The 25384-nt window shown below is 48.9% G+C and overlaps 1 protein-coding gene across 5 annotated transcripts in view; it reads left to right on the top strand.

Moving 5' to 3' along the window:
- Positions 1–25384, top strand: part of TRRAP (transformation/transcription domain associated protein) — a 252240-nt gene that overhangs the window by 82608 nt on the left and 144248 nt on the right. For 4 of the 5 annotated variants that reach the window (XM_029576431.1, XM_029576429.1, XM_029576430.1 and 1 more), the window contains 8 exons: positions 5173–5379; positions 6608–6766; positions 6871–7005; positions 8382–8492; positions 9176–9322; positions 9543–9756; positions 18961–19086; positions 24385–24531. In XM_029576431.1, coding sequence (XP_029432291.1) covers positions 5173–5379; positions 6608–6766; positions 6871–7005; positions 8382–8492; positions 9176–9322; positions 9543–9756; positions 18961–19086; positions 24385–24531 — 1246 coding nt within the window. The remainder of the gene's footprint in view (positions 1–5172; positions 5380–6607; positions 6767–6870; positions 7006–8381; positions 8493–9175; positions 9323–9542; positions 9757–18960; positions 19087–24384; positions 24532–25384) is intronic. The other variant, XM_029576433.1, reaches the window with a different exon arrangement.

Below are 25384 nucleotides of genomic sequence, written 5' to 3'. Positions count from 1 at the left end.
CCAGCTGACTTGTTCAGACAGATAGTGGCTGAATGTTGGCCTCCCGTCCTTGTTTGTACCCCAGATCAGTCCAGACAAGTGGGTTTATGCATCCCTACCAGCAGATGGAGACAGAGAATGAAACTTTGAGGCACTGCTACATAACCTGCAGTCCCTCAGTATTTCTCTGTCTCTAGCAGGGAAAAAAAAAAAAAGATTTCAGCTCCCCGAGGTGTTAGGTTCCTTCGTGGGCCATCCCTTGAGTAGAGCAGGGCAAGCGGGTGGTTGGAGATCCCTATTCTGCCTCTGTCCTTGTTGTCGGGGAGGGGGGGGGGGGGTGTCAAAACCGGGGGTCCTTCGGAATCAGGGAAGTATTTTAATTTTCTTCCCTTCCCTGGCCCTGTGTTGCAAAATTTAAGTTTAAAAAAAAACCAGGAAGAGCAGTAAGAGCAGGGCTGAGGCATATTCAGCAAGTGAATTAGTTCTAGGCTGTGGGGGGGGGGAGGGGCCGAATTTTTTCCTCCTCCGGGCTCTGTGGCGGTTTCAGCGCCGGGCATGCTGTTCTCTGTCTGCATTGGCAGGGGCTAATTTTAGGACAGATTGCGTGACATGCCGCTTCCCACACAGCGCGGCAAAGTTTGTTGCGGCTGCGGTTCAAGATAGGCTCACCTCAGTTCGACCACATTTTGCCTGGAATACGTCTCTGGAGGGGCTGGGAGCTCCACAGGATGGCAGGAGCATGAGGTCGGCTGGGCCGGTTCTGGAGGAGCCGGCAGCCATTTTGTCTGCAGGTGCTTGGAGTCAGGCTGCTGTTTCAGAGCCTCAGGACTCCCCTCCCACGTTGTTTCCCATGGAGCAAGACCCTGCTGGTGGCAGGGGAAGGGAAGAGGCGCAAGGGGACGGGGATCCGGATCCCCCTTCTTCAGATCCAGAAGCTTTTTCAATGGATTTTGTCCTTCTGTTCCGTAAGGCCTATTTGGCAAGGAAGGGAGCAGAGACCAAGAGGCCTTTTTCCAGGAAGACCCGGGCAGCTAAGAAGCCTAGGGATCGGAGGCATGCAGATTCTGGGGGGATCCTGCGGTCCTTGGGTCTCAAGTGGTCCGCGGTGGAAGAAGACACATCAGATGAGACAGATGATGTGGATCAGATGCAGGGAGGTCCAGTGAATCTGGACAAGGACCCTGTTAGCACGTTGGTGGATCAGATGCAGGATCCGGAGAGGTTCCGATCGCAGACGGTGACGATCCTCAGGTGGTCCACCTGTTCTGTAGGGATGAGCTGGGCCTGCTAATTCCCCAGGTGTTGGATGAGCTGGGGATTAAGGACACTCAGGAAGATTTGAATAATGAGTGGGTAAACCCCTGGAGGGATTGCGAGGGCCTCCTAAGGCCTTTCCATTGCCTTAGAAGGTGAAGAAATTGGTGGAGTGGGAATCTCCCAAAGTGGGCTTGAAGGTAACCACGGCTAAGGCTAAGTTATATCCCTTGCCGGAACAGATGTTTGATTCGTGGAAGATTCCCAAAGTGGATGCTGCAGTTTCTGCGATTACAAAGAAGATGACCAATTCCGGTGGCAGGTTCGGCTGCTCTGAAGGATATCCCGGATCAGAAACTGGAAATTCTACTTAAGAGGCTGTTTGAGATTTCAGCTTTGAGCCTTCTTGCGGTGGTGTGCGGAAGCTTGATGCAGAGATCCTGCTTGTGCTGGGTGTAGCAGGCACATGATAAGCGGTCGGGGACAACAGCTGACGTAGCTCAGGCTGCTCGCTTGGAAGAGGGAATGGCATATGTAACAGATGCCCTTTATGACATGATCCAGACTTCTGTGGTTGCAGCGCGGAGACTTCTATGGCTGCGAAATTGGTCAGCGAATGTGTGGTCTAAAGCCCAGCTGTCTAACCTCCCCTTCAAGGGCAAGCTGCTGTTTGGGGAGGATCTGGAGGAGCTCATGAAGCAGTTTGGGGAGTCGAAGATTAATAGGTTGCCTGAGGACAGGAAAACCCCCAAGATGTCTCTTCCTCCATGAGCTTGGTTCCGAGAAGTGAGGAGGTTTCATGCTGGCAGGAGCCCTGGGTCGGTGGCGCAAAAACAGAATTAGGGCAGACAGCAGACCTTTCAAGCCCAATGCAGACCTCCGAGGAACAGTGCGGAAGTAAGATTGGTCAATAAAGGTGGGCTGGTCCGCTCCTCTGTGGAGGCTATTGGAGGGAGGCTGTCCTTCTACGAGGAGTGGACCAAGATCACGTCAGACCAGTGGGTCCTGAAGTTAAGAGACAGCTATGCCTTAGAATTTTCTCATCCACTTAGTAATGCCTTTGTAATCTTTCGCTGCATCTCCCGGAAGCCAGGGCAGTGCACAAAGCCTTACTGGCGTTTCTTCCACTCATTCAAGACAAGTTGGTGCGAGGGTTCTTGGACAATGTGACGACAGTGGCATACATCAATCATTGGGGCGAACGAAGAGTTGTTTAGTAGCGCTGGAGGCGCAAGAACTGTTTGTTTGAGCAGAGAAACATATTTATTTTATTTTTTTTATTTGGGGTTTTTTATATACCGAAGTATAGCGTTTTGCCTTCACTCCGGTTTACATATGGTAAGAATAGGTGCTTCCCATATAGCCAGAGTGGACAACGTGCAGGCTAACTTCCTCAGCAGACAGCATCTGGACGGGAGAGTGGGAGTTGTTGATGGAGGCCTTTGCCTTGATTCAGACCAGGTGGGGCAGACCAGCAGTAGACCTCAAGGCGATTCCAGGAAATGCGAAGAAGAATCAATTTTTCAGTCGCAGAAGGGAGGTCGGATCAGAGGGCATTGACGCTCTCGTTCAAACGTGGTCGACACATCTGTTGGTGTATGTGTATGTGTTTCCACCTTGGCCTCTCATAGGGCAAGTGTTATGGCACATCGAGCTTCATCCGGGCAAGGTGATTCTGGTGGCACCTGAGTGGCTGTGCCGACCATGATTTGCGGACCTGTTTTACCTAACAGTGGATGGTCCCGTTCGCTTGACCCATGTGTCAGGGTTGTTGCGGCAGGGACCGGTATTTTCAGACCGGGAGGATTTCTACTGTCTAGTGGCTTGGCTTTTGAGAGGCGATGGCTCCGATTGAAGGGTTGTTCGGAGCCTGTGATTGCAACTTTGCTTCAGGCAAGGAGGCCTTCCATGTCATTGGCTTATGTCAAACTGTGGAAAGTGTTCAAATCGTGGTGTTTGCAGAACAAGGTGCAACCTTTGAAGGTGGATGTTTAGCAGATTCTGGCCTTTTTGCAAAGCAGCTTGGCTAAGGGTTTGGCCTACAATTCCCTTCGGGTTCAATTGGCAGCCTTAGGGTCTCTTCAAGGTAGGATGCAGGGAAGACCATTGGCATCTCATCCAGATGTGGTTTGTTTCCTCAAGGGGGCAAAAACATCTGTGTCCTCCGGTCTGGAAGATTTGTTCAGCATGGAATTTTAATATGGTTCTTTGGGTGCTGTGTGGTCCCCCCTTTGAACTGATTAGGAGGGCTTCTTTAAAGGATTTAACCCTGAAGGCTGTTTTCCTGGTGGCTATCTGTTTAGCTAGAAGGATATCTGAGCTCTAAGCATTGTTGTGTAGGGACCATTTTCTTCGCTTTTCGGAGGATGGGGTTTCTTTACATTTGGTTTCTTCCTTTTTGCATAAGATGGTTTCCTCTTTTCATCTTAACCAGGTAATTGAGCTATGTGCCTTTCCAAATTTGTCAGCGGTGCTCTTATGGCGAGGGAGCTTCACTTACTGGATGTGCGACGAATACTTTTGCGATATCTTAAGGTGATAAATGCCTTTCGGAGATCTGCCCATCTATTTGTCCTGTTCAGTGGAGCAAAGAGGGGAAATAAGGCTTCCAAGGGCAATATTGCACAATGGTTAAGAGACAATAGCATCTGCTTACATCTGTAAGGGCCGGCCAGTGCCAGAGGGATTGAGAGCGCATTCTACTAGGGCACAGGTAACCTTGTGGGCGAAGTGTCAATTGTTATCTCTGCAGGAGATTTGTTGGGTGGCAACATGGTCTTCTCTTCACACTTGTACCAAACATTACCGGTTGGATGTGCGGGCGCCAGAGGAGGCGTCTTTTGAGTTCCTGCCCAGAATAGAGGGACTTGGGTACATCCCACTTGTCTGGACTGATCTGGGGTATGAACAGGAAAAGAAAATTGATTCTTACCTGTTAATTTTCATTCCTGAAGTACCACAGATCAGTCCAGAGACCCTTCCCCATCTTTCGAAAGACTTCCTTGCTTCTGGATGTTGCTGAGCTGGTATGTGATATACTTAGATTAGTGAGAAATGTACATAGTTTGGTATGTGCTTTGTGTTAAGTTAAGGGGCCCTAGTTTTCAGGGGTCTCCAACTTTGTCTCTGTTCATTAAGGTAGACATATTGGCTTGGATACAGGTCAATACTGAGGGACTGCAGGTGGCACTCTGTTATGTAGCAATGCCTCAGTTTTGTTCTCTGCCTCCATCTGCTGGTTGGGATGCATAAACCCACTTGTCTGGAGTGGTCTGTGGTACTTCAGGAATGATAATTAGCACGTAAGAACCAATTTTCCTATCTTCGCTATGCCAAAATACTCTCAAGCACATGGAAGAGGCGCAGGATACAAAAATGTTCAAATAGCCCTTGGAGCTGTAAATTGGTTTTAGCATACACACTTTGTACGAAATTTCAAAGAGAAACCACCCGTATTTATCTTTGAAAATCGGCAAGTGAAAAATATGCGCGTGAAAAGCATCTGCGCACTTTGCGCTTTCTTGTGTTTGGTGGTAAGGGTGATGGGGGGGTGGGGGAGGTAAGAGGGTGGAGCAGAATAGGTCACTTGCATTTGAAAATTGAATGCACGCTCACCCGGTGCTCTGCTCCTCCACATTCCCGCGGGAATGCTTGGCTAAATGTCCGCTCCCTGTGGAGCCCGCGTGTAATTTTATCGCGTTTGGGGAGGGCGGCTTTCAACAGGGCCGTTTTGCCCAGATAAATGGCCTTGAACCCTGCCTTTCCCCAGGAGAGGGGGGTGGCAGGAGATGGAGTTTGCATTTTTATGACTTCATTTCTTGTGTAAAGGGTAATACAAGCCGCCTTTTCTAGGTAGTTTCATTCTTTATAAACTATGTGAAGAAATGCTAGTATTCCTTAAAGTTGTTGGCGCTTACAGATAGTTGACTTGTGTTGTAGGTTTTTCACAGCCTGCTGAAAGCTCATGCCATGGAGGCTCGTGCAATTGTTCGGCAAGCGATGGCCATCCTTACTCCGGCCGTGCCCGCTCGCATGGAAGATGGACACCAAATGTTGACCCACTGGACCCGGAAAATCATTGTGGAGGAAGGACATACGGTTCCTCAGCTAGTTCACATCCTCCATTTAATCGTTCAGCATTTCAAGGTAGGATAGACACGTGGCGCACCTTGAAAATGGTTCAGGTCCAGATGTCCTAAAGGGCTTGGCCTATTTTGTCTTTGTGGAGAGAAACGCTCACTACCTCTGGAGCATAGAATTCGTTGGACGTCTGGCAATATTGAGTTCTTCGTAGATTTCCTTGAAGTTGAGCAGCATTTAGGAATATGAATATATATATATTGACCTGCTCGCTTTGCTCACCAAACCCTGCTGAGTATGTATGGGTGGGGGGTGTGGACAGTGGGCAGTCTCCCTCCCTGCCCCCCCCCCCCATGTGGGATGGGAGTGTGTGCTGCTTTTCTCGTCTTTCTTTTCTTGCCCCCCCCCACCCCCGATATATGTAGATGTGGGAGGAGTCTCTCCCCACCTCCTTTGCCCATGAGGGGTGCAGGGCTTCAGACAGTTGCCAGGCAACCAGAGCTGGTGTTTCTGGCTTCTCCGAAATGGCCTCGTCGGCTGTGGTGTGTGGTTTCCGGATCCTGGCGGCAGAACCTCTGAGGCTTCCGTTGCAAGAGAAGTTACTTTACCCCAGGGTCCAATATTTCTCCCTGTGTATGCAAGGGGGGTGGGGGTTCATGTGCAAAGGGTGGGACTCTTTCCCCCTTGCACGCTTCACGCCCCCTCCCACTATCCGTTTTCTCCTCCTCGATGTTACTGGCTCCCCTGTGTTCCCTTCCTCTCACTCACCCTTCCTCCTCTTACATTCCTCTCGTGCTCCCATTATCCGTGTTACCTTCACCACCCTTCTCCCTTTCGCTGTGTCCTTCCTCTCCTCCCCCACCACGTGCCTGAGGGGGTGTGACTAGGAGTGTGTGTGCTTGGGGGAGTGGGGGGCATTGATTTCCCCCTTGCACTGTTCACTTTGTCCCTCTCCACTCCCCTTGCCCCCAGTGAATGTGTGCGTGTGTTGCGAGAGAGGAGCTCCTCTCTCATTCCTGGCAGGTGGTCTGTTCGGTACAGCACATGCAGGGCGCTCTTGTGCTGCTGCCGTCTCTCTTTTCTGGATGCCAGGTGGATATTTTTCATGAGAACTAAATTTACGATAAACAAAACCAGGGGGTGGCAATGATAGCCGCATGCCGTTTTGAGATTATTTGTTGTGTAGGTGCACAGAACTGGATGCAAACATGATGATGGTTTCCAGATGGAAAGATCTGGTTCTTTGATGAATCTCGGGCTAATGTTAAAAACATTTTGAAAACCATATTCACAGGTTTACTACCCAGTGCGACACCATTTGGTGCAGCATATGGTCAGCGCCATGCAGAGGCTGGGCTTCACGCCCACGGTCACCATCGAGCAAAGGAAACTGGCCGTTGACCTGTCCGAAGTGGTCATTAAATGGGAATTGCAGAGGATTAAGGATCAACAGGCAAGTGAAGGGGGAGGGGTTCTTTGCTCTAATAACCCCTTGAAGCAGTGAGGCGAGAGCCTGCACATCCCTGTATTTACAGCTCACCGGTGAATCTCTTGCAGCCGGACTCTGAATTAGATCCAAATTCAAGCGGAGAAGGAGCGAGTTCTGCCTCGGGCGCAGTGAAGAGAGCGATGTCTGCGGACTCGAGCCAGGAGGTGAAACGATTCCGGACGGCTGCAGGGACTATGAGCGCAGTGAGAAACTTTTTTTTTTTTTAAAGTCGGGGTCTTTTTTCCTTACATCACATCCTGACATTATACACTTTTTCTACTTAAGCCCTCTGTCATGCAAAAGCCAATAAATACTGCAGCAGCCCTTGCTGTGGCAGAGCACAGGATGCAGCCACTCCTGATTGGCTTCCAGTAGGAGTGGCTGTAAAAGTAGCTTCTGGGGTCTGCCAAACCTTGAAAGCAACCCCGGCTCTCCCAGCCCCTGTTCTCCAGACCTCTGGGATCTGCTAGTGTCACCCTTGTGTCCAGTTCACATAAACTTTCCTATGCTTGGAGTTGAGAAGCCATCACGGGGGGAACCTTTTTCTAATATGGAGATCTCACAAGTCTATGGAAATTTTCAGCTTTCATTTTTTTTTTTGGGGGGGGGGAGGGGGTTATAGAGGGTGCAGCAGGTTTTTTTTTCCTTCTGGCGTTTTGCTGAATCAGATATCTAGGTTGCCATGAGCCTTCATATGGGGCTACCTGGGGGATTTCTCCCTATTTTACATCCCCTTTGCAACTCAGCCCAGCTAATGAAGCCTGCAGTCGTGGGCCTTACATCGGGCCACTAGGTGTCGCTGTGATGTAATGACTGGGACACCCACCTCCCCCCAAGCTGGGAATGCTGCTTTACGTGGCAAGCAGAAGACTGGCCCAGGTCCTCTGGATGACCGCATGCAGCACTGCCATTGAGTCAGCCAGCTGGTCCCTTCATTCGGGTTTTTAATGCACTGCAGGTTTAGATTTCTTGTCATTAAGGCTCCTGACTGACTACCTTTCATTTTTCCAAGGCCAAACTGACCCAGACCTGGTTTACCTTGCTTCATTCATGAATTTATACTTCTGATTTTCCTGAGAAATGCAGTGCTACATGTCCCATGCATGTAGTGGGAAATAAATCAGGACTGGATCAGTCAGACCTGGGGGAATAAATAACAACCCAGGAGCTGGTTGATAAGGGATGTGAAAAGATTTGGCTTCTTTATTTACTAAAATTCAAACTGCAAAGCTTCCTGTGCATTTGTCAAACTAGATTCCTTGAATCAGTGAATTCTGCATCAGTTTGAGTTGATTGGTGGAGTCCGCAGCCATCGAAATCAATGTGGATGCCCTCGAAATGGCAAATCTGTGTCAAATATGGCAAATCTGCCAGGAAAATATGTTGATGAACTTTTTCCAGTAAATCTCTGGGGAAACCCAGAAATCCCCTTTGACCCCAAACTGGGCTGGAATTTGCCAGTTTCTTGCTAGACGTCTTGATTTTCCGCACGGCGCTACAGTTGAGTCTCATCTCTGTAGTTTTGCTTCTTTTTAGTTCTTTTTTTTCTTTTCTTTTCTCTTCCCTACATATAATGCAGGTCTTTGGACGCAGTCCGTCATTGCCAGGGGCCGATGCGCTCATTAATAAGCCCATTGAGAAACAGCATACTGACACCGTGGTCAACTTTCTAATTAGAATCGCCTGCCAGGTACTGTACGGATTTTACTTTACCCAAAGTTTTGCATTTATGGGTAAAAAAATAAATTAAATAAAATTTTAGCGGCATTTGAGGCAGAAGTGTTAAAAAAAAAAAAAAAAAAAAAGGAAAAAAAAAAAAAGTCCCATGAGCATGGAATGAGGGAAAACCCTTTGCTTAATTAATCCTATTAAAGTCTTTGGTTTGCTTCTGGCCATGTGTGGGTGATTGAAATTTCTAGCATCTAAGATTAAAAAAAAAAAATATATGCAACCTTCCACGCTCAGTTGCGCTAGAAATAATGAAATCTAATGAGCAAAGCTGTAAAAGACCGTTGATTCATTTTTTTTTAGATTTTTTTAGTTAAACTTATTTGTCTTGGCTAAAAGAATACATTTGTCATGCGCAAAGAACGTAAACAACCGCATGTCTGAAACTGTAAATCGTAATTTTTCCCCTGCTTTTACGTTGTTGCAATTCTAAATACAGAGGAGGACTGTTGCTAGCCTTAATAATAACCAAAAATATTAGTGGGCATGCGGCAGTGCAATTTAAAATTCACACATCCCTGCATTTTTTAAATTAATTTTCTCTGCGGATGCGAGTCGTGGGCATCTAAGAGGGAACTTTCTTGTTGCGTAGCAGTTGCCGTTGATGTAAAGCATTGCTGGTGCACTTTTTTTTTAATCCCGTAGGTGAACGACAGCTCGAACACGGCAGGCTCTCCGGGAGAGCTGCTGTCTCGCCGCTGTGTTAACCTTTTGAAGACGGCTTTACGGCCGGATATGTGGCCAAAGTCGGAGCTGAAACTGCAGTGGTTTGATAAGCTGCTAATGACCGTGGTGAGTATGCTTTGGCTGGCTCCATTTTTATTTTTTTTTTTTTACACTTCATATTTTCATAATCATGTTTCAGTGTATTTACTTAGGGCTATTATGCAAATATTTAAATTAAATTTGTGAGCCCATGTTATGACTAGTTCGGTTTTACTTTCACTGCTTAGACTGCTGTCGGGCGCTAAACTGTTTTTTTCTTTGTTTCTTGTTTCTTCTGGTGCTATAGGAGCAGCCCAACCAGGCCAATTTTGCCAATCTGTGTACGGGCTTAGAGGTGCTGAGTTTCCTGCTGACTGTCCTTCAGTCTCCTGCCATCCTGAGCAGCTTCAAGCCCCTGCAGCGAGGGATAGCTGCCTGCATGACGTGCACCAACACCAAAGTCCTGCGGGCTGTCCACACGCTGTTGTCCCGCTTAATGGGCGTCTTCCCAACAGAACCCAGTATGTGCTTCCTCCGTTGTCCTCTTTCTATATCATTACCTAGCTGTAATGATTAAGGACAGAGCAGAGCGCTCCTCCGTGTAGCATGCAAATCTGATATCTACTCATTCTACCTTTTGTAGGCCATCTTTGCTTGCATTTTCAACCCCTATAAAAAGTGCAAAGAAGTAGTTGTGTAGAATGCGATCATTATCCATGGACATAAAAACTCAATAAGTTGTGACAGTCATTGCTTTGGCTCAAAAATTCCTACTAGAAATTTAATATCTTCTGCAATGATCGTTTTTCTGCTTTTGAAAGTGCAGTTTTTCAATTGTTGAGCATCCCGTTTGTTCTCTGACATGTACGTGAAATCGGGGTGTGAAAAGAGGAGTGGTTCACTTAATGTGCGAGCAGATGAAGGGCACGGATTCTATTTATTTATTTTAAAAGATTTACATTCTGCATTCATGCAAGGGTATGTTTGACGCGGATTACGGAATTAATACGTACACAAAATCCAAAAGAAGTGACATACGCGATGACAGACAATATTTAACCAACTCAATATACAACCAAATAAAAGCATTAATAATAAAAAAAAAATGAAGCAAACTGATTATATATCAGGTTTACAGGAATGTCTTGCAAACTGATTACTTAAAGCTGCTGAAGATAAGGAAACATGCACATTGATTGCTTAGAGCTACTGAAAAGTAGAGACGTGCATCAGCGAAAACACTTGCATGCTTAAGGTCTTGGAATAGATTTCCTTAAGGTAACTTTTAACGAGGCAGAGTGAGCAGCGTTTCATGGCTCCCCTGTAGATATTTAGATGTGTGCCTTTCTCTCACACAGACACCTGATTTGCCGCCCCCAATGCCTGATTCTGGGGCCAGCACCTCTGTGAGGGAGAGGAGCCAGGCAGGACATCTGGGTAGTGCCTCGAGTATTGCATGTTCACCGATACACAGACTTGCAGTATTTCTCTTCCTCCTCATGCGACCCAGCTTTGCTGCTGTCTCTCTGCCCTCAGTGATTCGCTGGTGTCTTACAGCTACAGAGAAACCTTACCTGGCTGTGCATTTGTGGCAATTTTGCTTCCTTGCATTATTTTTGATGGTTTTTCTTTAAGAAGGAGACCAGTTGTCCTTCTGTTGGGTTAAAGCAAGAGATAAATTTCACTGCTTCCTGGACACAGAGTGAAAAGGGAAGCTAATGAGAGGGGTGGGGGAGCAGAAAGGGAGGTGGAGGTAAGAGTTGCTTCTCGTCAGGAATGGCATATTGAGTGCGGGTTTTCTTTCCAGCTGTTAGTGGGTTGGCGCGGATGCCTCAGGCAGGTGCGTGTTTTAGACTGTGAGTATCTAAGGCTGTCCTTTCAAAGTCACCTCGATCATACTCCCTTGTTCTGTACTAAGTGGGAAATGAAAATTTGATCCCTCATCTAGAACGGCAGCCAGTATTAGTCTAAGAACATAAGAACATGCCATACTGGGTCAGACCAAGGGTCCATCAAGCCCAGCATCCTGTTTCCAACAGTGGCCAATCCAGGCCATAAGAACCTGGCAAGTACCCAAAAGCTAAGTCTATTCCATGTTCCCTGTACGTACCAGGATCAGTCCAGGACACCTGGGTTGTGACTCCGCACCAGTAGATGGAGACAGACTAAAACTTGTGGGCGGAGCCATATATAAGCCCCTGTGCCAGTCACAGCCCCTCAGTCTTACTCTGTCTCCAGTAGATGGTGCAGGTCTGGTCACAGCCCTGCCTGCCCTGATTCTGGTAGTTAGTCAGGATTGCGGTTTTTTTCTTTTGTGCTCAGTTCTTAGGCCTAGTTAGTGGTTTTTTGCCAAATTAGGTTGTTTTCTTTTCGTCAAAGAGTCAGATCCCGGCCGCCCTGCCTCCCAGGGGGGTTGAGAGGTTCTGAGGGGACCGCCCCCCCCTCGTCGAGGCCGCTGCTAGGGTCGAGGACCCGGCTCCACAAGTAGCAGCGTCAGGGGTGACACCGGGGAGCCCGGTTCACTCACCCCTGCAGGTACAGGGCTCCAGGACCCGGGACAGCGACAAGCGTCAGTAAAAAAAAAAAAAAAAAAAAGAAGTGTTTCTGCTTTGTTTTTGTTTTCGGCCGGCCCTCCGTTTCCTTGCATCGCCGTTCCATTTCGAGGGGAGTGCCGCTTGCAGGGGGGTTTTTTTCGCCGAATTAATTAATTAATTAATTTTTATTTCTGAGGCGCGTCTTGGTCTTCCCGCGTTCGCCGGCATGCCGCGCGGCTCCCCGTGTCGGGCCTGTGGCTTGGCGCGCGCGCGCGCCTGGCTTGTGAGGGTTTTTGTTTTTTCCTGCGTCCCAGGCGGGGAAGGGCCGTCCGGGGCACCTCGGGGGTCTCGCTCCCGGATCGCGCGTTCGCCGCCGCGGGTTGGACGCGACATAGGTAGGCCTCAGGACTTATTCCCGCTTAGCGCGGGAGTGGCAGCCATTTTGGCCACAGGAAGTAAAATCGCGCGGATCGCGCCGGGGGATTCGGCCTTGCCTCCCGCGCTTTCCCCGCAGCGGAACGCGGCGGGAGGGGGCTCCTCGGAGGGGCTTCGGTCCGGGGAGGTTTCTGGGGCCGATTCTTCTGGGTCAGGTTTTTTTCTCGGAGGACGTTGCGCTATGGCTGCGCAAGGTGCGTGGGTACAAACGTAGCAAGCGCAGCCGAGGGGGGGTCCCTACAGAGGGTCCCCACAAGTTTCCTCCACGGAACAGAAAAGCTATGAGAGCTGCGGAGGCCTCCAGGAGCCCTCAAGGGGGAATCAGGCCCCTCGGGGCATACCGCAGGAATCGAATTTGGAGGATTCCCCTGTGGAGGATGCTGATTTTCCCGAAGAGCCCCTGAGGGGGGCCGAGGAGGCAGCGGCGGATGGCTCCGCCCAGCCCAGCGTGGGAACGGGAGTACAGTCCGTGGAAGGGGATGACCCCAAGGTAGTCCGGTTCTGCAGGGAGGAACTGTCGCCCGTTCTTCCGGCCATACTCCAGGAGCTGGGGATAGAGGCCCCACCTGTGGTGGTCCGCCAAGAGGCCATTATGGATCCTGTTCTGCTGGGCCTTATGGGTCCGGCAGTTGCCTTCCCGTTTCATTTTTCTTCGGATATCTTATTCCGCGAATGGGATGGAAGGTCAGCAAGTCCATGGATAAGCTCTATCCGCTCCCAGGGGAGGCGCTGGACCTTCTCCGTCTTCCAAAGGTGGATTCAGCGGTCTCCGCGGTGACAAAGATCTACTATCCCGGTCACAGGAGCTACGGCGCTCCGGGATATCCCGGACAGGAAGTTGGAAGTGCAGCTTAAGAAGATTTTGAGGTATCCGCCCTGGGTGTGCGGGCCGCCATCTGCACTAACTTCGTTTTTGAGGTATCCGCCCTGGGTGTGCGGGCCGCCATCTGCACTAACTTTGCTATGGGAGCTAGTCGGCGCTGGGCCCATGTCCTTCAGGCGAATGCGGGCCTGTATGCGGAGGAGGCTTCTCAGGCAGATTGGAGGCGGCGATAGCATATGGGGCAGACGCCCTGCATGATCTGCTGCGTACATCCGCTAGGTCCATGGTGGCGGCGGTGGCTGCGCGTCGTCTCCTATGGCTGCGCAACTGGGCTGCGAATGCTCGTCCAAGGCTCACCTGGAGGGCTCTGCTTTTCATGGGGAAATTGCTGTTTGGCAAGGAATTGGATGAGGCTTCGGGGGCCCAGGAAATCGCGCCCTCAAAGATCCACCGGCTCTTCGTATAGGCCGTCTTCCTCTCTGAACCTTCAGTGGTAGCAGTCCTTTTGGGGGACACGAGGCTTCGCAATGAAGTTCGGATGGTCCATCCCTCGCCGCGCCTGCAGCACGTCATTCCACATGTGGGAGCGTGGTTACCTTTATTTTTCGAGGAATGGACCAAAGTGAAGTCGGACCAGTGGGTCCTCAACAGGATAAGACACAGCTACGAGTTAGATTTTGCTCGCATCCCAGCGGACAAGTTTCTGGTCTCACTCTGCAAGGACCCCAAGAAAAGGGCGGCGGTGCTGGACACCATCCGATGATTGGCAAGCTGGGGGCCATTTCCCCGTCCCTGTCGATCAGCGGGGCAGGGGCAGGTACTCCATTTCATTCGTGGTTCCCAAGAACGACGGCACGTCATGGCCAAGCCTGGATCTAACAGGGGTAAATAGATGCCTTCGTGTTCCCCACTTCCAAATGGTGACTATTCGCTCGGTGATTGCGTCGGTGCGTCCGGGCGAATTTCTGGCGTTCCCAGATCTCACAAAAGCGTACCTTCACGTGGGCATCCAGCCATCGTGCCAGCGGTTCCTAAGGTTCTACATTCTAAGAAGGCACTACCAATTTCGAGCGCTCCCTTTTTTGGGCTCGCGACCGCTCCTCGGACATTCACGACAGTGATGGTGGTAGTGGCAGCGCAGCTCCGTCAGGAAGGTCTCCCGGTTCATCCTTACCTGGACGATTGGTTGGTCCGGGCGAAGCCAGAGGATCAGTGTCGGCGGGCGGTGGCCAGGGTCCTACAGCTCTGGCAGTCCCTGGGCTGGGTGGTCAACTACAACAAGAGTCAACTGACTCCCACTCAATCCTTGGTATATATGGGAGCCGTATTCGTCACGAAGCGGGGCTAGGTGGTCCTATCTCAAGATCGGATATGCAAGCTGCAATCTCTAGTGCAGCGTTGGTTATATCTCAGCCGCCCGCGGGTGTGTGATTACCGGACAATTCTGGGATTGATGGCTTCAACGCTCGCGTTGGTACCCTGGGCTTTCGCTCACCTGCGGTCCTTGCAGTCCTCGTTACTATCCCGCTGGAAGCTGGTTTCCGAGGATTTCTACCTACCGCTCCCACTCGCGGGCCAGGCGAGGTCCAGCCTACTCTGGTGGCTGGATCCCAGTCTTCTGTCCTGTGGAGTGTCCCTTCTGGTGCCCAGGTGGACGGTGGTGACCACGGATGCCAGTCTCTCCGGCTGGGGAGCAGTTTGCCTAGGGACATCGGTGCAGGGGCTTTGGTCAGAGTCGCAAGCCCGGTGGCCTATCAACCGTCGGGAGACCAGAGTGGTCCGTCTGACTCTTCAAGCCTTCCTACCGGTGCTATGGGAAAGGCGGTCCGAGTTCTTTCGGACAATGCGACTACAGTGGTCTACATCAATCGCCAAGTCGGGACAAGAAGTCCGCTGGTGGCGCAGGAGGCGCAGTCCTTGCTGGCCTGGTCGGAACGAAACCGCAGCAAGATCGCGGCGTCTCATATTGCCGGGGTCGACAACGTCCAGGCAGATTATCTCAGCCGTCACCGCCTGGATCCCGGAGAGTGGGAGCTGGCGGACGAAGCGTTTCTCCTCATCTGCAGGAAGTGGGGGGGGTTCCCCACATGAATCTGAGGGCCACGTGGCACAACGCGAAGGCTCCGCGATTTTACAGTCGGCGTCGAGAAAGGGGAACAGAAGGCGTCGACGCATTGGTACTCCCTGGCCGACGGATGTCCGGCTGTACGTGTTTCCCCATGGCCCATGATCGGCAAGCTTCTGCGGCGCATAGAATTGCAATCCTGGTGGCACCGGAGTGGACGCGCCGCCCGTGGTTCGCAGACCTCCTCCAGTTGTCGGGGGCGGCTTCCCTTCGTCTCTAGGGGTTCGCGGGCTGCTTCAGCAGGGCCCTGTCTGTTTGGAGGAAGCGGATCACTTCTGTCTCGCGGCATGGCTTTTGACAGGAATCGGTTGAGGAGAAAAGGTCCCTCGGACGCGGTCATGGCTACGCTGTGGAGGTGCAGTCTACGTCCCTGGTGTATGTCCGGGTATGGATAATCTTTGAGGAATGGTGTGTTGAGTGGGGTTTGGACCCCGCTGCCGTTTCCGATATTCTGGCTTTTCTCCTGGCCGGGCTGGCCACAGGCTTCGCGTGCAGTTCGCTACGGGTCCAGGTGGTGGCGCTTGGTTGGTTGCAGGGAAAGATCCGGGGAGCTCCCTGACTCTTCACCGGATATCTCCCGTTTCCTGCGGGGGGGGGGGGGGGGGGGGGGGCTAATCGCCTCCGTCCTCCCTTGCGTTCACCTTGTCCGGCTTGGAACCTCAACTGGGTTCTTTCCGCCTTAGGCTCGGCACTGTTTGAGCCCTTGAAGCGCGCTACAGTCCAAGATCTTACTTTGTAGAACGTATTCCTGGCGGCGATGGCTTCAGCACGCCGTGTCTCGGAAGTACAGGCATGTTCATATAGGGAGCCATTTTTTTGTGGATCTCTGCCGTAGGGGTTTCCTGACGGACTGTTCGTTCTTTCTGCCTACGGTAGTGTCGGCTTTCACTTGAATCGATCAGTGGAGCTCCCGTTTTCGCGGTCGGGGAGTCTTCGGACCCGAGATCGAAAGAGTTGCGAAAACTGGATGTGCAGAGGACCTTCGGGCCCAAAGAATGGTTCTGCGGCGTCTCGCACAGCGATCGCCCGTTGGATCACGGAGGCCAGTGGCTCAGCGTACGTAGTGCGGGGGAAATCCTCCGCACGAGGGTCTCAAGGCTCATCCGACGCGGTCTTCCGCTGCGTCTTGGGCGGATTCTTCTCAGGTCTCGCCTCAACGGATTTGCAGGGTGGCTACCTGGAAGTCGTTGCATACCTTCATCATACATTATCGGTTGGAGGTTCAGGCTACTGAGGCCAGAGGGTTTAGAGAGAGGGTACTCCGAGCGGGACTCTCTGCTTCCCACCCTCGGTAACTTAGCTCTGGTACTTCCCAGGTGTCCTGGACTGATCCTGGTACGTACAGGGAAAGGAAAATTAGTTTCTTACCTGATAATTTTCGTTCCTGTAGTACCAAGGATCAGTCCAGGATCCCGCCCGCAGTGCTACGCTAACCTAACGGAGAGTCCGCTCAGGGTTCTTCAAGATTAAAGCTATCCGCTTGTTTGTTCGCTCTCCCGGTTGGGGAGTTTGGTTCCCGTAGGGGTTGGTATTGTTTCCATTTATGTAGCGTGTTGCTAGTTGGCTATGGTTGCCTTATTGCTTTCTACTTTGACATTACGTATGACTGAGGGGCTGTGACTGGCACAGGGGCTTATATATGGCTCCGCCCACAAGTTTTAGTCTGTCTCCATCTACTGGTGCGGAGTCACAACCCAGGTGTCCTGGACTGATCCTTGGTACTACAGGAACGAAAATTATCAGGTAAGAAACTAATTTTCCTTTACCGTTGCTAGTAATAGCAGTGGCTATTTTCTAAGTCAACTTAATTAATAGCAGGTAATGGACTTCTCCTCCAAGAACTTATCCAATCCTTTTTTAAACACAGCTATACTAACTGCACTAACCACATCCTCTGGCAACAAATTCCAGAGTTTAATTGTGCGTTGAGTGAAAAAGAACTTTCTCAGATTAGTTATAAATGTGCCCCATGCTAACTTCATGGAGTGCCCCCTAGACCTTCTATTATCTGAAATAGTAAATAACAGATTCACATCTACCCGTTCTAGACCTTTCATGATTTTAAACACCTCTATCATATCCCCCCTCAGCCGTCTCTTCTCCAAGCTGAAAAGTCCTAACCTCTTTAGCCTTTCCTCATAGGGGAGCTGTTCCATTCCCCTTATTATTTTGGTCGCCCTTCTCTGTACCTTCTCCATCGCAATTATATCTTTTTCTGTACACCCTCCGACTTAATGTCATAGCGATATTAAGTCAGAGGCCTCAAAAATTGGAAAAAAAAAAAAAAAAAAAATCTGCCCGTGGGTTGGAAAATGGACGCTCAATTTTGCCGGCATCCGTTTTCCGAACCCGTGGCTGTCAGCAGGTTCGACAACCGACACCGGTAACGCTGAGCGTCGGCTGTCAAACCCGCTGACAGCCGCCGCTTCTGCCACTAAGGAGGCGCTAGGGACGTGCGGGCCCTCATTTGCATACAGAATTTTGCGCCCGGGAGAGTGGCCTGGGCGCGCGGGCGCTCGCCTCTGAGCGCCAGCTCTCCCGCGCATTTTACTGAATCGGCCCGTGTGTTTGTCTGGGTATGAGGTTTCTGCCTCTTTGTGCTCGTGGATGTGTGAGTTTTCTCCTTTCAGCAGCTTTAATAGGGGCTTTGAGCCAGTAGTTGGCAGTGTAGCTTCCTGGTGAATACTCTTCACGTGAGTGTGAGCGTGCATTTGGATTTTCAGGAGGCATTTAACAAGGTCCCCCCCATGACAGAGTCCTAAAGAAATTAAAAAGTCATGTGATAGGAGTCCGTGCCCTGTTGTGCACTGGTAACTAGTTAAATCCAAAGGGAGAAAGGTCATTAGTGAAGTACTGCAGGGATTGGTACTGGGATCTGCGCTGTTTAACATATATTCATAAATGATCTGGAAAAGGGAATGAGTGACATGATCAGATTGGCAGGTGACAAATTGTTCAGAGCTGTGAGGAATTGCAGGAGGACCTAGATAGGCTGGGGACGGAGCATCTAAATTGCTGATGAAATCTAATGTGGACTTAGCGGACATCTGCAGAAATAACAGTTGGCCCCTCCAGTCTGCCCTGTTAAACCTTTCTGAGCTGCCAGCTGTAGAAGCTTGACCACTTATAGGATACAACGCCTTAGCTAAGTTGATTTTGGGCAGTTTCAGATGCAGCTTTTGGTTGACGAGTAATTTTGACCTCCCCTGATTACGCCTTGTCTGTAAAATTCTACTGCGATGCTATGAGACCCATAGTTTGGAGGAGAATGACATAAAAAGGGATTCCATTGCATACGTACGTAATAGGCAATAATAAAATTACATTGATTTTGAACAAAAAAAAAGTAGGAAACAAATACATCATTTATTCAACAATAAATTCAGTTTAAGCTAGTCCAAAGCACATGGAGATCCCTGTTGTACATATCAGGATCCTAAAGTTCTCCCAAACCCGAATTCAGTACATCAGTTCACACCACTCATGATTGTGGTTCATCAGGTAAGACAAAATTCACATTCTCAGGAGTAATAATATAGACGGCAGCTATTGATATGTTCCCCTTAAAGGCTAATTCCAAACTTCATTCCCTGTACGTACCCGGATCAGTCCAGACTCCTGGGTTTTGCCTCCCCTCCAGCAGATGGAGACAGAGAAGTTTTAACAAACTCTGCCCTATGTCCTAAGGTGCCACCTACAGTCCGTCAGTATTTCTCTGTCTCCAGCAGATGGTAGCCAACTTATTACTCAGATAATGGCTGAAAAGAGTCAGGATAGTCTATAATTAAAGCTCTAAACTCTTCCGCAGGTACTTCAAGTGTAGCTTCCAAATACGAAGAGCTGGAGTGTCTGTACGCTGCAGTCGGAAAGGTGATTTATGAAGGACTCACTAATTATGAGAAAGCTGCCAACGCTAATCCGTCCCAGCTCTTTGGTGAGTTCTCTGCCTGGCCTGTGCTTGTGCACGAATCAGTTCATAAGCAGGGCTGATGCTTTTCTAAGGAGAAGCTGGGCAAGCTGCAGAGCTTGAGAGGGGCTCTGCGTTGCCAGCTGCACCGACCTCTGGCTGTTGGCCACTACCTGCGGCAGCCCTCCAAATCTTGGATCCAAAGACTTGCAATGCAGTGCCATGTAGGTACAGTAAATAAAATGTGCTCTTTTGTTAGTGGCCACTTAAACCTAGTCAGGTAGGGGATGGTTTTCCAACTATTCAGTCACAAAATGTATTAGAAGTTTACCCCATGCGGCATTTTTTGCCATGCATGTGCAGCTCCCTTAAGCTGCAACATTTGGTCTTGAGATTTTTCCATAGTCAGGTTCAGTTGGTTTTCTTAGTTTGTTGAAAATAATATCCAAAGATGATTCTGAAGAATTGAGGTTAAGGGCACTGTAAATACACTTAACCAAAATCATAGGAAAAGGAGTCTGAACACCAACGGTTGTACAAACCAGATAAGCCTTTCACAGTGTGTGTATTGGCTACTATGGTTTGGGATTATGCGTGTCAGAGCATCCTGGCTTGGCCAACTGGATGGACTGATGTGGATTTTTCTGGTGGGTAAGATCTCAGTAGGTGGTCTCATAAAACAGTGTTTCCCAGTCAGTGTGCCATGGAAAAGTCACCAACGCCTGATGCTCATATTCAGACCAGCACCTGGGTTCTGTCTTCCGGGCCTTGCAAGAGACACCAGTGATGAACATGGAAGAACACGTGTAGTCAAGCATGCTTCTCCTTCTTCGCTATAGCATGAGTGCCAGAGTATGGGGAATAGTGGGCCTCATGCAGATCATGAATCGCCATGCCCCCACTTTATACAGCACTCACCTTGCACACTCTTCCCCTCCTGAGCCAATCTCCATCTCAACCCCAGGCTGAGTAAGATGGGGGAGAGTGGATGTGCTTCACAGAGTGTTGGGAGCAGCAGCAGTGGAGGAGCTGGCAGTCACATTACACTAACTTTTCCCTTCTGCTAGTCCTTTGTGACAGGCTCATGCATGTCTCTGCCCCCCTCTCCCTTTGTTATAAAATTTGGAAGAGAGCTTGCTGAAGCTTTCCCTAGCTCTTTTGCTATATGAGTCCTCCATATCTGCGCTTTCTGCTCTCTGGAGGCCAGTGCACGACACTATTTTCTGTTAATATAGATGTGCCTTGGGCTTGAACAAGTTAGGGAAACACTGCCCTGGAAGTCATAAATCAGCCCTTATGTATAGGCCTTCTTTCTGTTAGTAATGTGCTGCGATTGCATCGGGTGTAGAAAATGTCTTTCCTTGGTGAATGCAGTTATAGAAAAGTTGATCTCCCTCACATGCTGTTGGCCAGGATTGTGTGACCAAGTACAGGGGTGATGGGAGGGGAGTCCTTGCTTCTTGGAGCACATGATAAGCCAAGTCCATGATGGACTACTGAATATATAATTTACAGTTCTATCTAACTTTCCAGTGATCAAGATACCCACCTCACTGTAGCTTTCTTCAGACACTTGAAAGCTTGTTAATATGGAGCAAGTGCAAATGTTCATTCTTGGTTCTCCCATGGGTGGATGAAGAGGGAGCTGAACTAAGGTCGGCCGAGCCTTGAGCTTGACTGGGCTACTTCTAGGTACAACAGGGATACTGTTAGCTCAGGAAGAGCCACCATCAAGACATTGATCTTTGCCACAAGCTTGCAAGAGAGAGTTTAATTTGTGCTACATATGTTGTCTAACAGAGTAGCTTATCATTCTCTAGTATCTTGTCTGAACGCAAGGAGGACTTCAGCAAGGATTAGTGTTGGGATGATGGACAGTGTGGCAAGTGCCTGCACGTAAACCTTGGCACAGAATTGGCTCTGTCAATAAAGGAAGCCTGAAATTGCAAAGGCGTTTGAAATCCCTGCTGCTCTAAATGGCAAAAGTCCTTCACCATCTTCCTCTGTGACCTGTGCAGACGGATGTAATTTCACTTTGGGAATTGCCTATTTGTCAGGTGTCAGGATATGCTGTAGAACTTGCTAACCGAGGATACTACTTTATTTTTTCTATTTGTCCAAAGCAATTCAAGGTTTCCGATTGTAGAGGGACATCTTTTTTGTCTCCTAAACAAATGTATTGCTATTTCAAAATGGCCAAGCCCTGTACCCTCTTAAGGGCGTGTACTGCGCTAGTGCTTGAGTATCTCCACCTTATTTTAGTGTAAGCCATCATTGAAGATGTGAAGAGCATTAATTGGCATCATGTTTTTTTTAAACTTTCCATTGCAGAGTTATTTCTTTGGAGCATTGCAAGGTGTTCTGATTCTTAGGCAAAGAAGGCACAAAAACACCAACCACCTCCCATGTTAAATCCACAACAAAAGGAAAAACATGAGGTGTAGGGCCAATAACGTCACTATATGAATCCAAAAAACAATTCTCACAATTTTACCAAGTTTTAGATTTCAGAGAGGCGGGCATCAGAACATTTTCAGGTGCAATTGTAATCCACTGTCTGTTGCGCGCAGTGCGCCTCGAACAGTTTCAGTATTGCCCCAATATTCTCAAATCATGTACCTTAGCGCTCTATACTTACTTATCAAATTTTCAGATTTTTATACCTATAATGTATCAGAACTGACAATTCATACAAAAAAATACTTAGCTTCAGCTCAACTCAAAAACATGAATTAATGTCAGTTCTGATATATTATAGATCCTTGTACATACCCAGATCAGTCCAGACTCCTGGATTTTGCCTCCCTTCCAGCAGGTGGAGACAGAGAAAGTTTTGTAGGCACTGTCTCTTAACACTGTGTGTTCCACCTGCATCTCCTCAGTATTTCTCTGTCTCCTGCAGATGGAGGTGGTGCAGAATCTGTGGTTGTGTACCTGAGTAAAAAAAAAGATGAGAGAACAGGAAAGCAGTGATTATTTTTTTGCTGCTCGCTCTGTTGCTGGTGGCTGGAGGCAGAGTGCTTAGGCAGTAGCGCTATCACAGCTCCCAGCTTCCAGTCCCATTTGCTGCTGTTGGCGCCTGCCACGTGGTCACAATTGGATCGGGTCATGCCACGTGTGAGCTGCTGCTCTGCCTGTGGAGAACAATCTTCGTGGCTCTCCCAGGCCAGCCGATCTCCCATTGCCTCTCCGGGGGGGGGGAGCGGCTATCTTTGTGGTTGTATATCTTTGTATAATTTCTTTGTATAATTTGTATAATTATCTTTGTATAATTTCAGATCAAGCAGATCGTTTTTGTCTAGTGGCTTGACTTTTGAAAGGAGATAACTAAGGAAGAAAGTATATCCGGACGATGTTTGGAGAGTCTTCGAATTTTGGTGTATGGAGCAGGGGGTTATTCCCCGATGAGCATCAGTGGCGCAGATTCTGGCTTTTTTGCAGAGAGGTATAATGAAAGGTTTGTCATTTAGTTCCCTGAGAGTGCAGGTGTTGGCCTTGGGCTGCTTATGGAGCAAGATTCATGGAGCAACTCCTTCTACGCATCTGGCTGTGGTGCGTTTTCTTCACAGGGCGAAGCATTTGAACCCCCCCTCCTTGTAAGGTGTGTCCTTCTTGGAGCCTTAATTTGGTCCTTAGGGGTATGTGTGAGGCGCCGTTTGAGCCTCTTGAGGGCCACCATCAAAGTGGTCTTCTTGGTAACGATTTGTTCAGCCAGAAGGGTGTCTGAGCTTCAAGCCCTGTCATGCAGGGAACCTTTTTTGCGGATTTCGGACTGCGGAGTTTCTCTCAAGACGGTTCCGTCCTTTCTGCCGAAGGTAGTTTCAGCGTTCCACTTAAGTCAGTCAGTGAAGCTTCCGGCCTTTACAAATTTGGAGATGTATGCATATTATGCAAGGGAATTGAGACATGTGGATGTCAGAAGGGCCTTGTTGCGGTATCCAGAGGTCACAAACGGTTCCAGGCTGTCGGATCACCTTTTTTGTGCTTTGGTGCGCATATATCTGTCGCGGTCGTCCTGTCCCAGAGGAGTTAAGAGCTCAATTTTCCCAGAGTGCCAACTGGTTTTGCCGCAAGTGATTTGCAGGGCAGCTACTTGGAAGTCTTTACATACTTTTGCCAGACACTTATCATTTGGACAGCGAGGCTCCAGACATCGACAACTTTGGTAGAAGTTTTCTTTGAGCAGGACTCTCACAGACCAACCCAGGTTAGGGAAACTTTGGTCCATCCCAGGAGTCTGGACTGATCCGGGTACGTACAGGGAAAAGAAAATTGGTTCTTACCTGCTAATTTTCATTCCTGTAGTACCACGGATCAGCCCAGAGTCCCATCCGGGGGAAAGAGGAGTTTTGGAGAGTCCGCTCTATCTCTCTTCTTTAGTAGTTCTGAATAAATCTGAAGACTGGCATAGGTTTCTCATTAGTTCTGTTAAGATGTATTCTGAATTTAATTATAGTTCTTAATTACAAATTTCCTTGTCCTCTGCTTGTTCCGGGGGATATACTGGAGTTAATTGGGTAAACAATCGTTTTGATTAAGTATTTATTTTCTGCTTGGGTATTATTTAATACTGAGGAGATGCAGGTGGAACACACAGTGTTAAGAGACGGTGCCTATAAAACTTCCTCTGTCTCCATCTGCTGGCAGGGAGGCAAAATCCAGGAGTCTGGACTGATCTGTGGTACTACAGGAACGAAAATTAGCAGGTGAGAACCAATTTTCCTATATTATAAAAATCTGAAAATTAAGTTAGCATAGAGAGCTAAGGTACATGATTTGAGAATATCGGTGCTATACTGATACTGTTTGAGGTGCATTGAGCACAAGAGACAGTGGATTACAATTGCATCTGAAAATGTTCGGATACCCGCTCTCTGAAATCTACAACTTGGTAAAATTGTGAGACTTTTGTTTCTGTTGCTTAGGCATACAGCCCCAGTGGCCCGTTTGCACTTGGTTTCTGGTTGCAGTGGAAGTATACCAGAACTCTGCGTAGCTAGTCCAGACTATGCACGGTCATGAAATGCTCTGAGAAAGCTGAATTGCTTAAACTGTTTCCTCAAAAGTAACGTCTCGAATTTAAGGGCCAGGCCGTCAAATGGCATGTCTTGGAAACATTTTCTATTTAAATTAAAGCCCTTCGTGTGCTGAAATAGGAACACCTGTGCTTGCTGAGTGCGACTGCAATATATTTTGCAAATGGTTGATTACGTGCACTTCAAGTGCACTTCTGTGCTGGAGAACAAGAGATTGGTGGAAGATTGATTTCCAAGTCCTTCTTTTCTGCGATCTGTTTGAACTTTTCTTTCTTGTTTCTCTCTTCAGGTACTTTAATGATTCTGAAGTCTGCTTGTAGCAACAACCCTAGCTACATAGACAGACTGATTTCTGTCTTTATGCGTTCTCTACAAAAGATGGTCAAAGAACACTTAAATCCTCAGGCGACGCCAGGGACAGCGGAAGCAAACACAGGTAACGATGCATTACAGCTTATGCTCTGGAGATCGATATGGCATGATACCTTCATAAAGCTGATAATAAGCATTCGTTTCTATGAGCCTGCGTGTGCAATCCTGAGAGTTTTCTTCCTCTTGCGCCCTCTCCCCTTGATACATCTAGTTCGGCAAGAGAGCCGGAACCCTTAAGGGACCCTCATTCAAATGAGGTCTTTGCTGTAGCTACTTCTCCTGCCTTATTTCGGCTTGCAGATGTCTGGGTGAAGGCGATGCCTCTTTCCCTGTACGTACCCAGATCAGTCCAGACTCCTGGGTTTTGCCTCCCTTCCAGCAGATGGCATCAGAGAAAGTTTTACTGACACTGTCACTTAACCTGGTGTGCCACCTACAGTCCTTCAGTATTTCTCTGTCTCCAGCAGATGGAAGATGGTGCAAATCCTGCAGTCTGAGAAGAATTAAAAAAAGAAAAAAAAAAGATTTAAAAAAGATTTTTGAAGTAGTTTTAGGGTTAGGATTACTACTTAGCCCTCCCCGAAGGTGGGTAGGTTCTGGTGGGGGCCATCCTTTCGGGTAGAGGAGCGGACGAGCGGGAGGGGTTGGAAACCCCTGGATCTGTCCGGATCCTTGACCCGCTAAGGGGGGAGATAACTGGTGGGGCCAGTTCCCTCTCCTACAGCTGGACAGCTGGAGCCTGCAGCCGCAAAAGGAAGTCTTTTCTATAAAGTTTTACCAAAAAAAAAAAAAAAGCCTCACAGTGTTTCTTTGCTTTTTGTGGTGATGGTCGGGTGCATCAGCTTGTTTTCACGGCGTTCTGATTCGGGGACATCTGGCACTCTTGAGGTCTGTTTTTTGGCAGTGCTGGTAAAATA

Source organism: Rhinatrema bivittatum, chromosome 14 (assembly GCF_901001135.1).
Source record: "Rhinatrema bivittatum chromosome 14, aRhiBiv1.1, whole genome shotgun sequence".
In the NCBI taxonomy this organism is placed as follows: Eukaryota; Metazoa; Chordata; class Amphibia; order Gymnophiona; family Rhinatrematidae; genus Rhinatrema; species Rhinatrema bivittatum.
The sequence above is the reverse complement of the archived record's forward strand: the minus strand, read 5'-3'. Positions and strand labels throughout refer to the sequence as shown.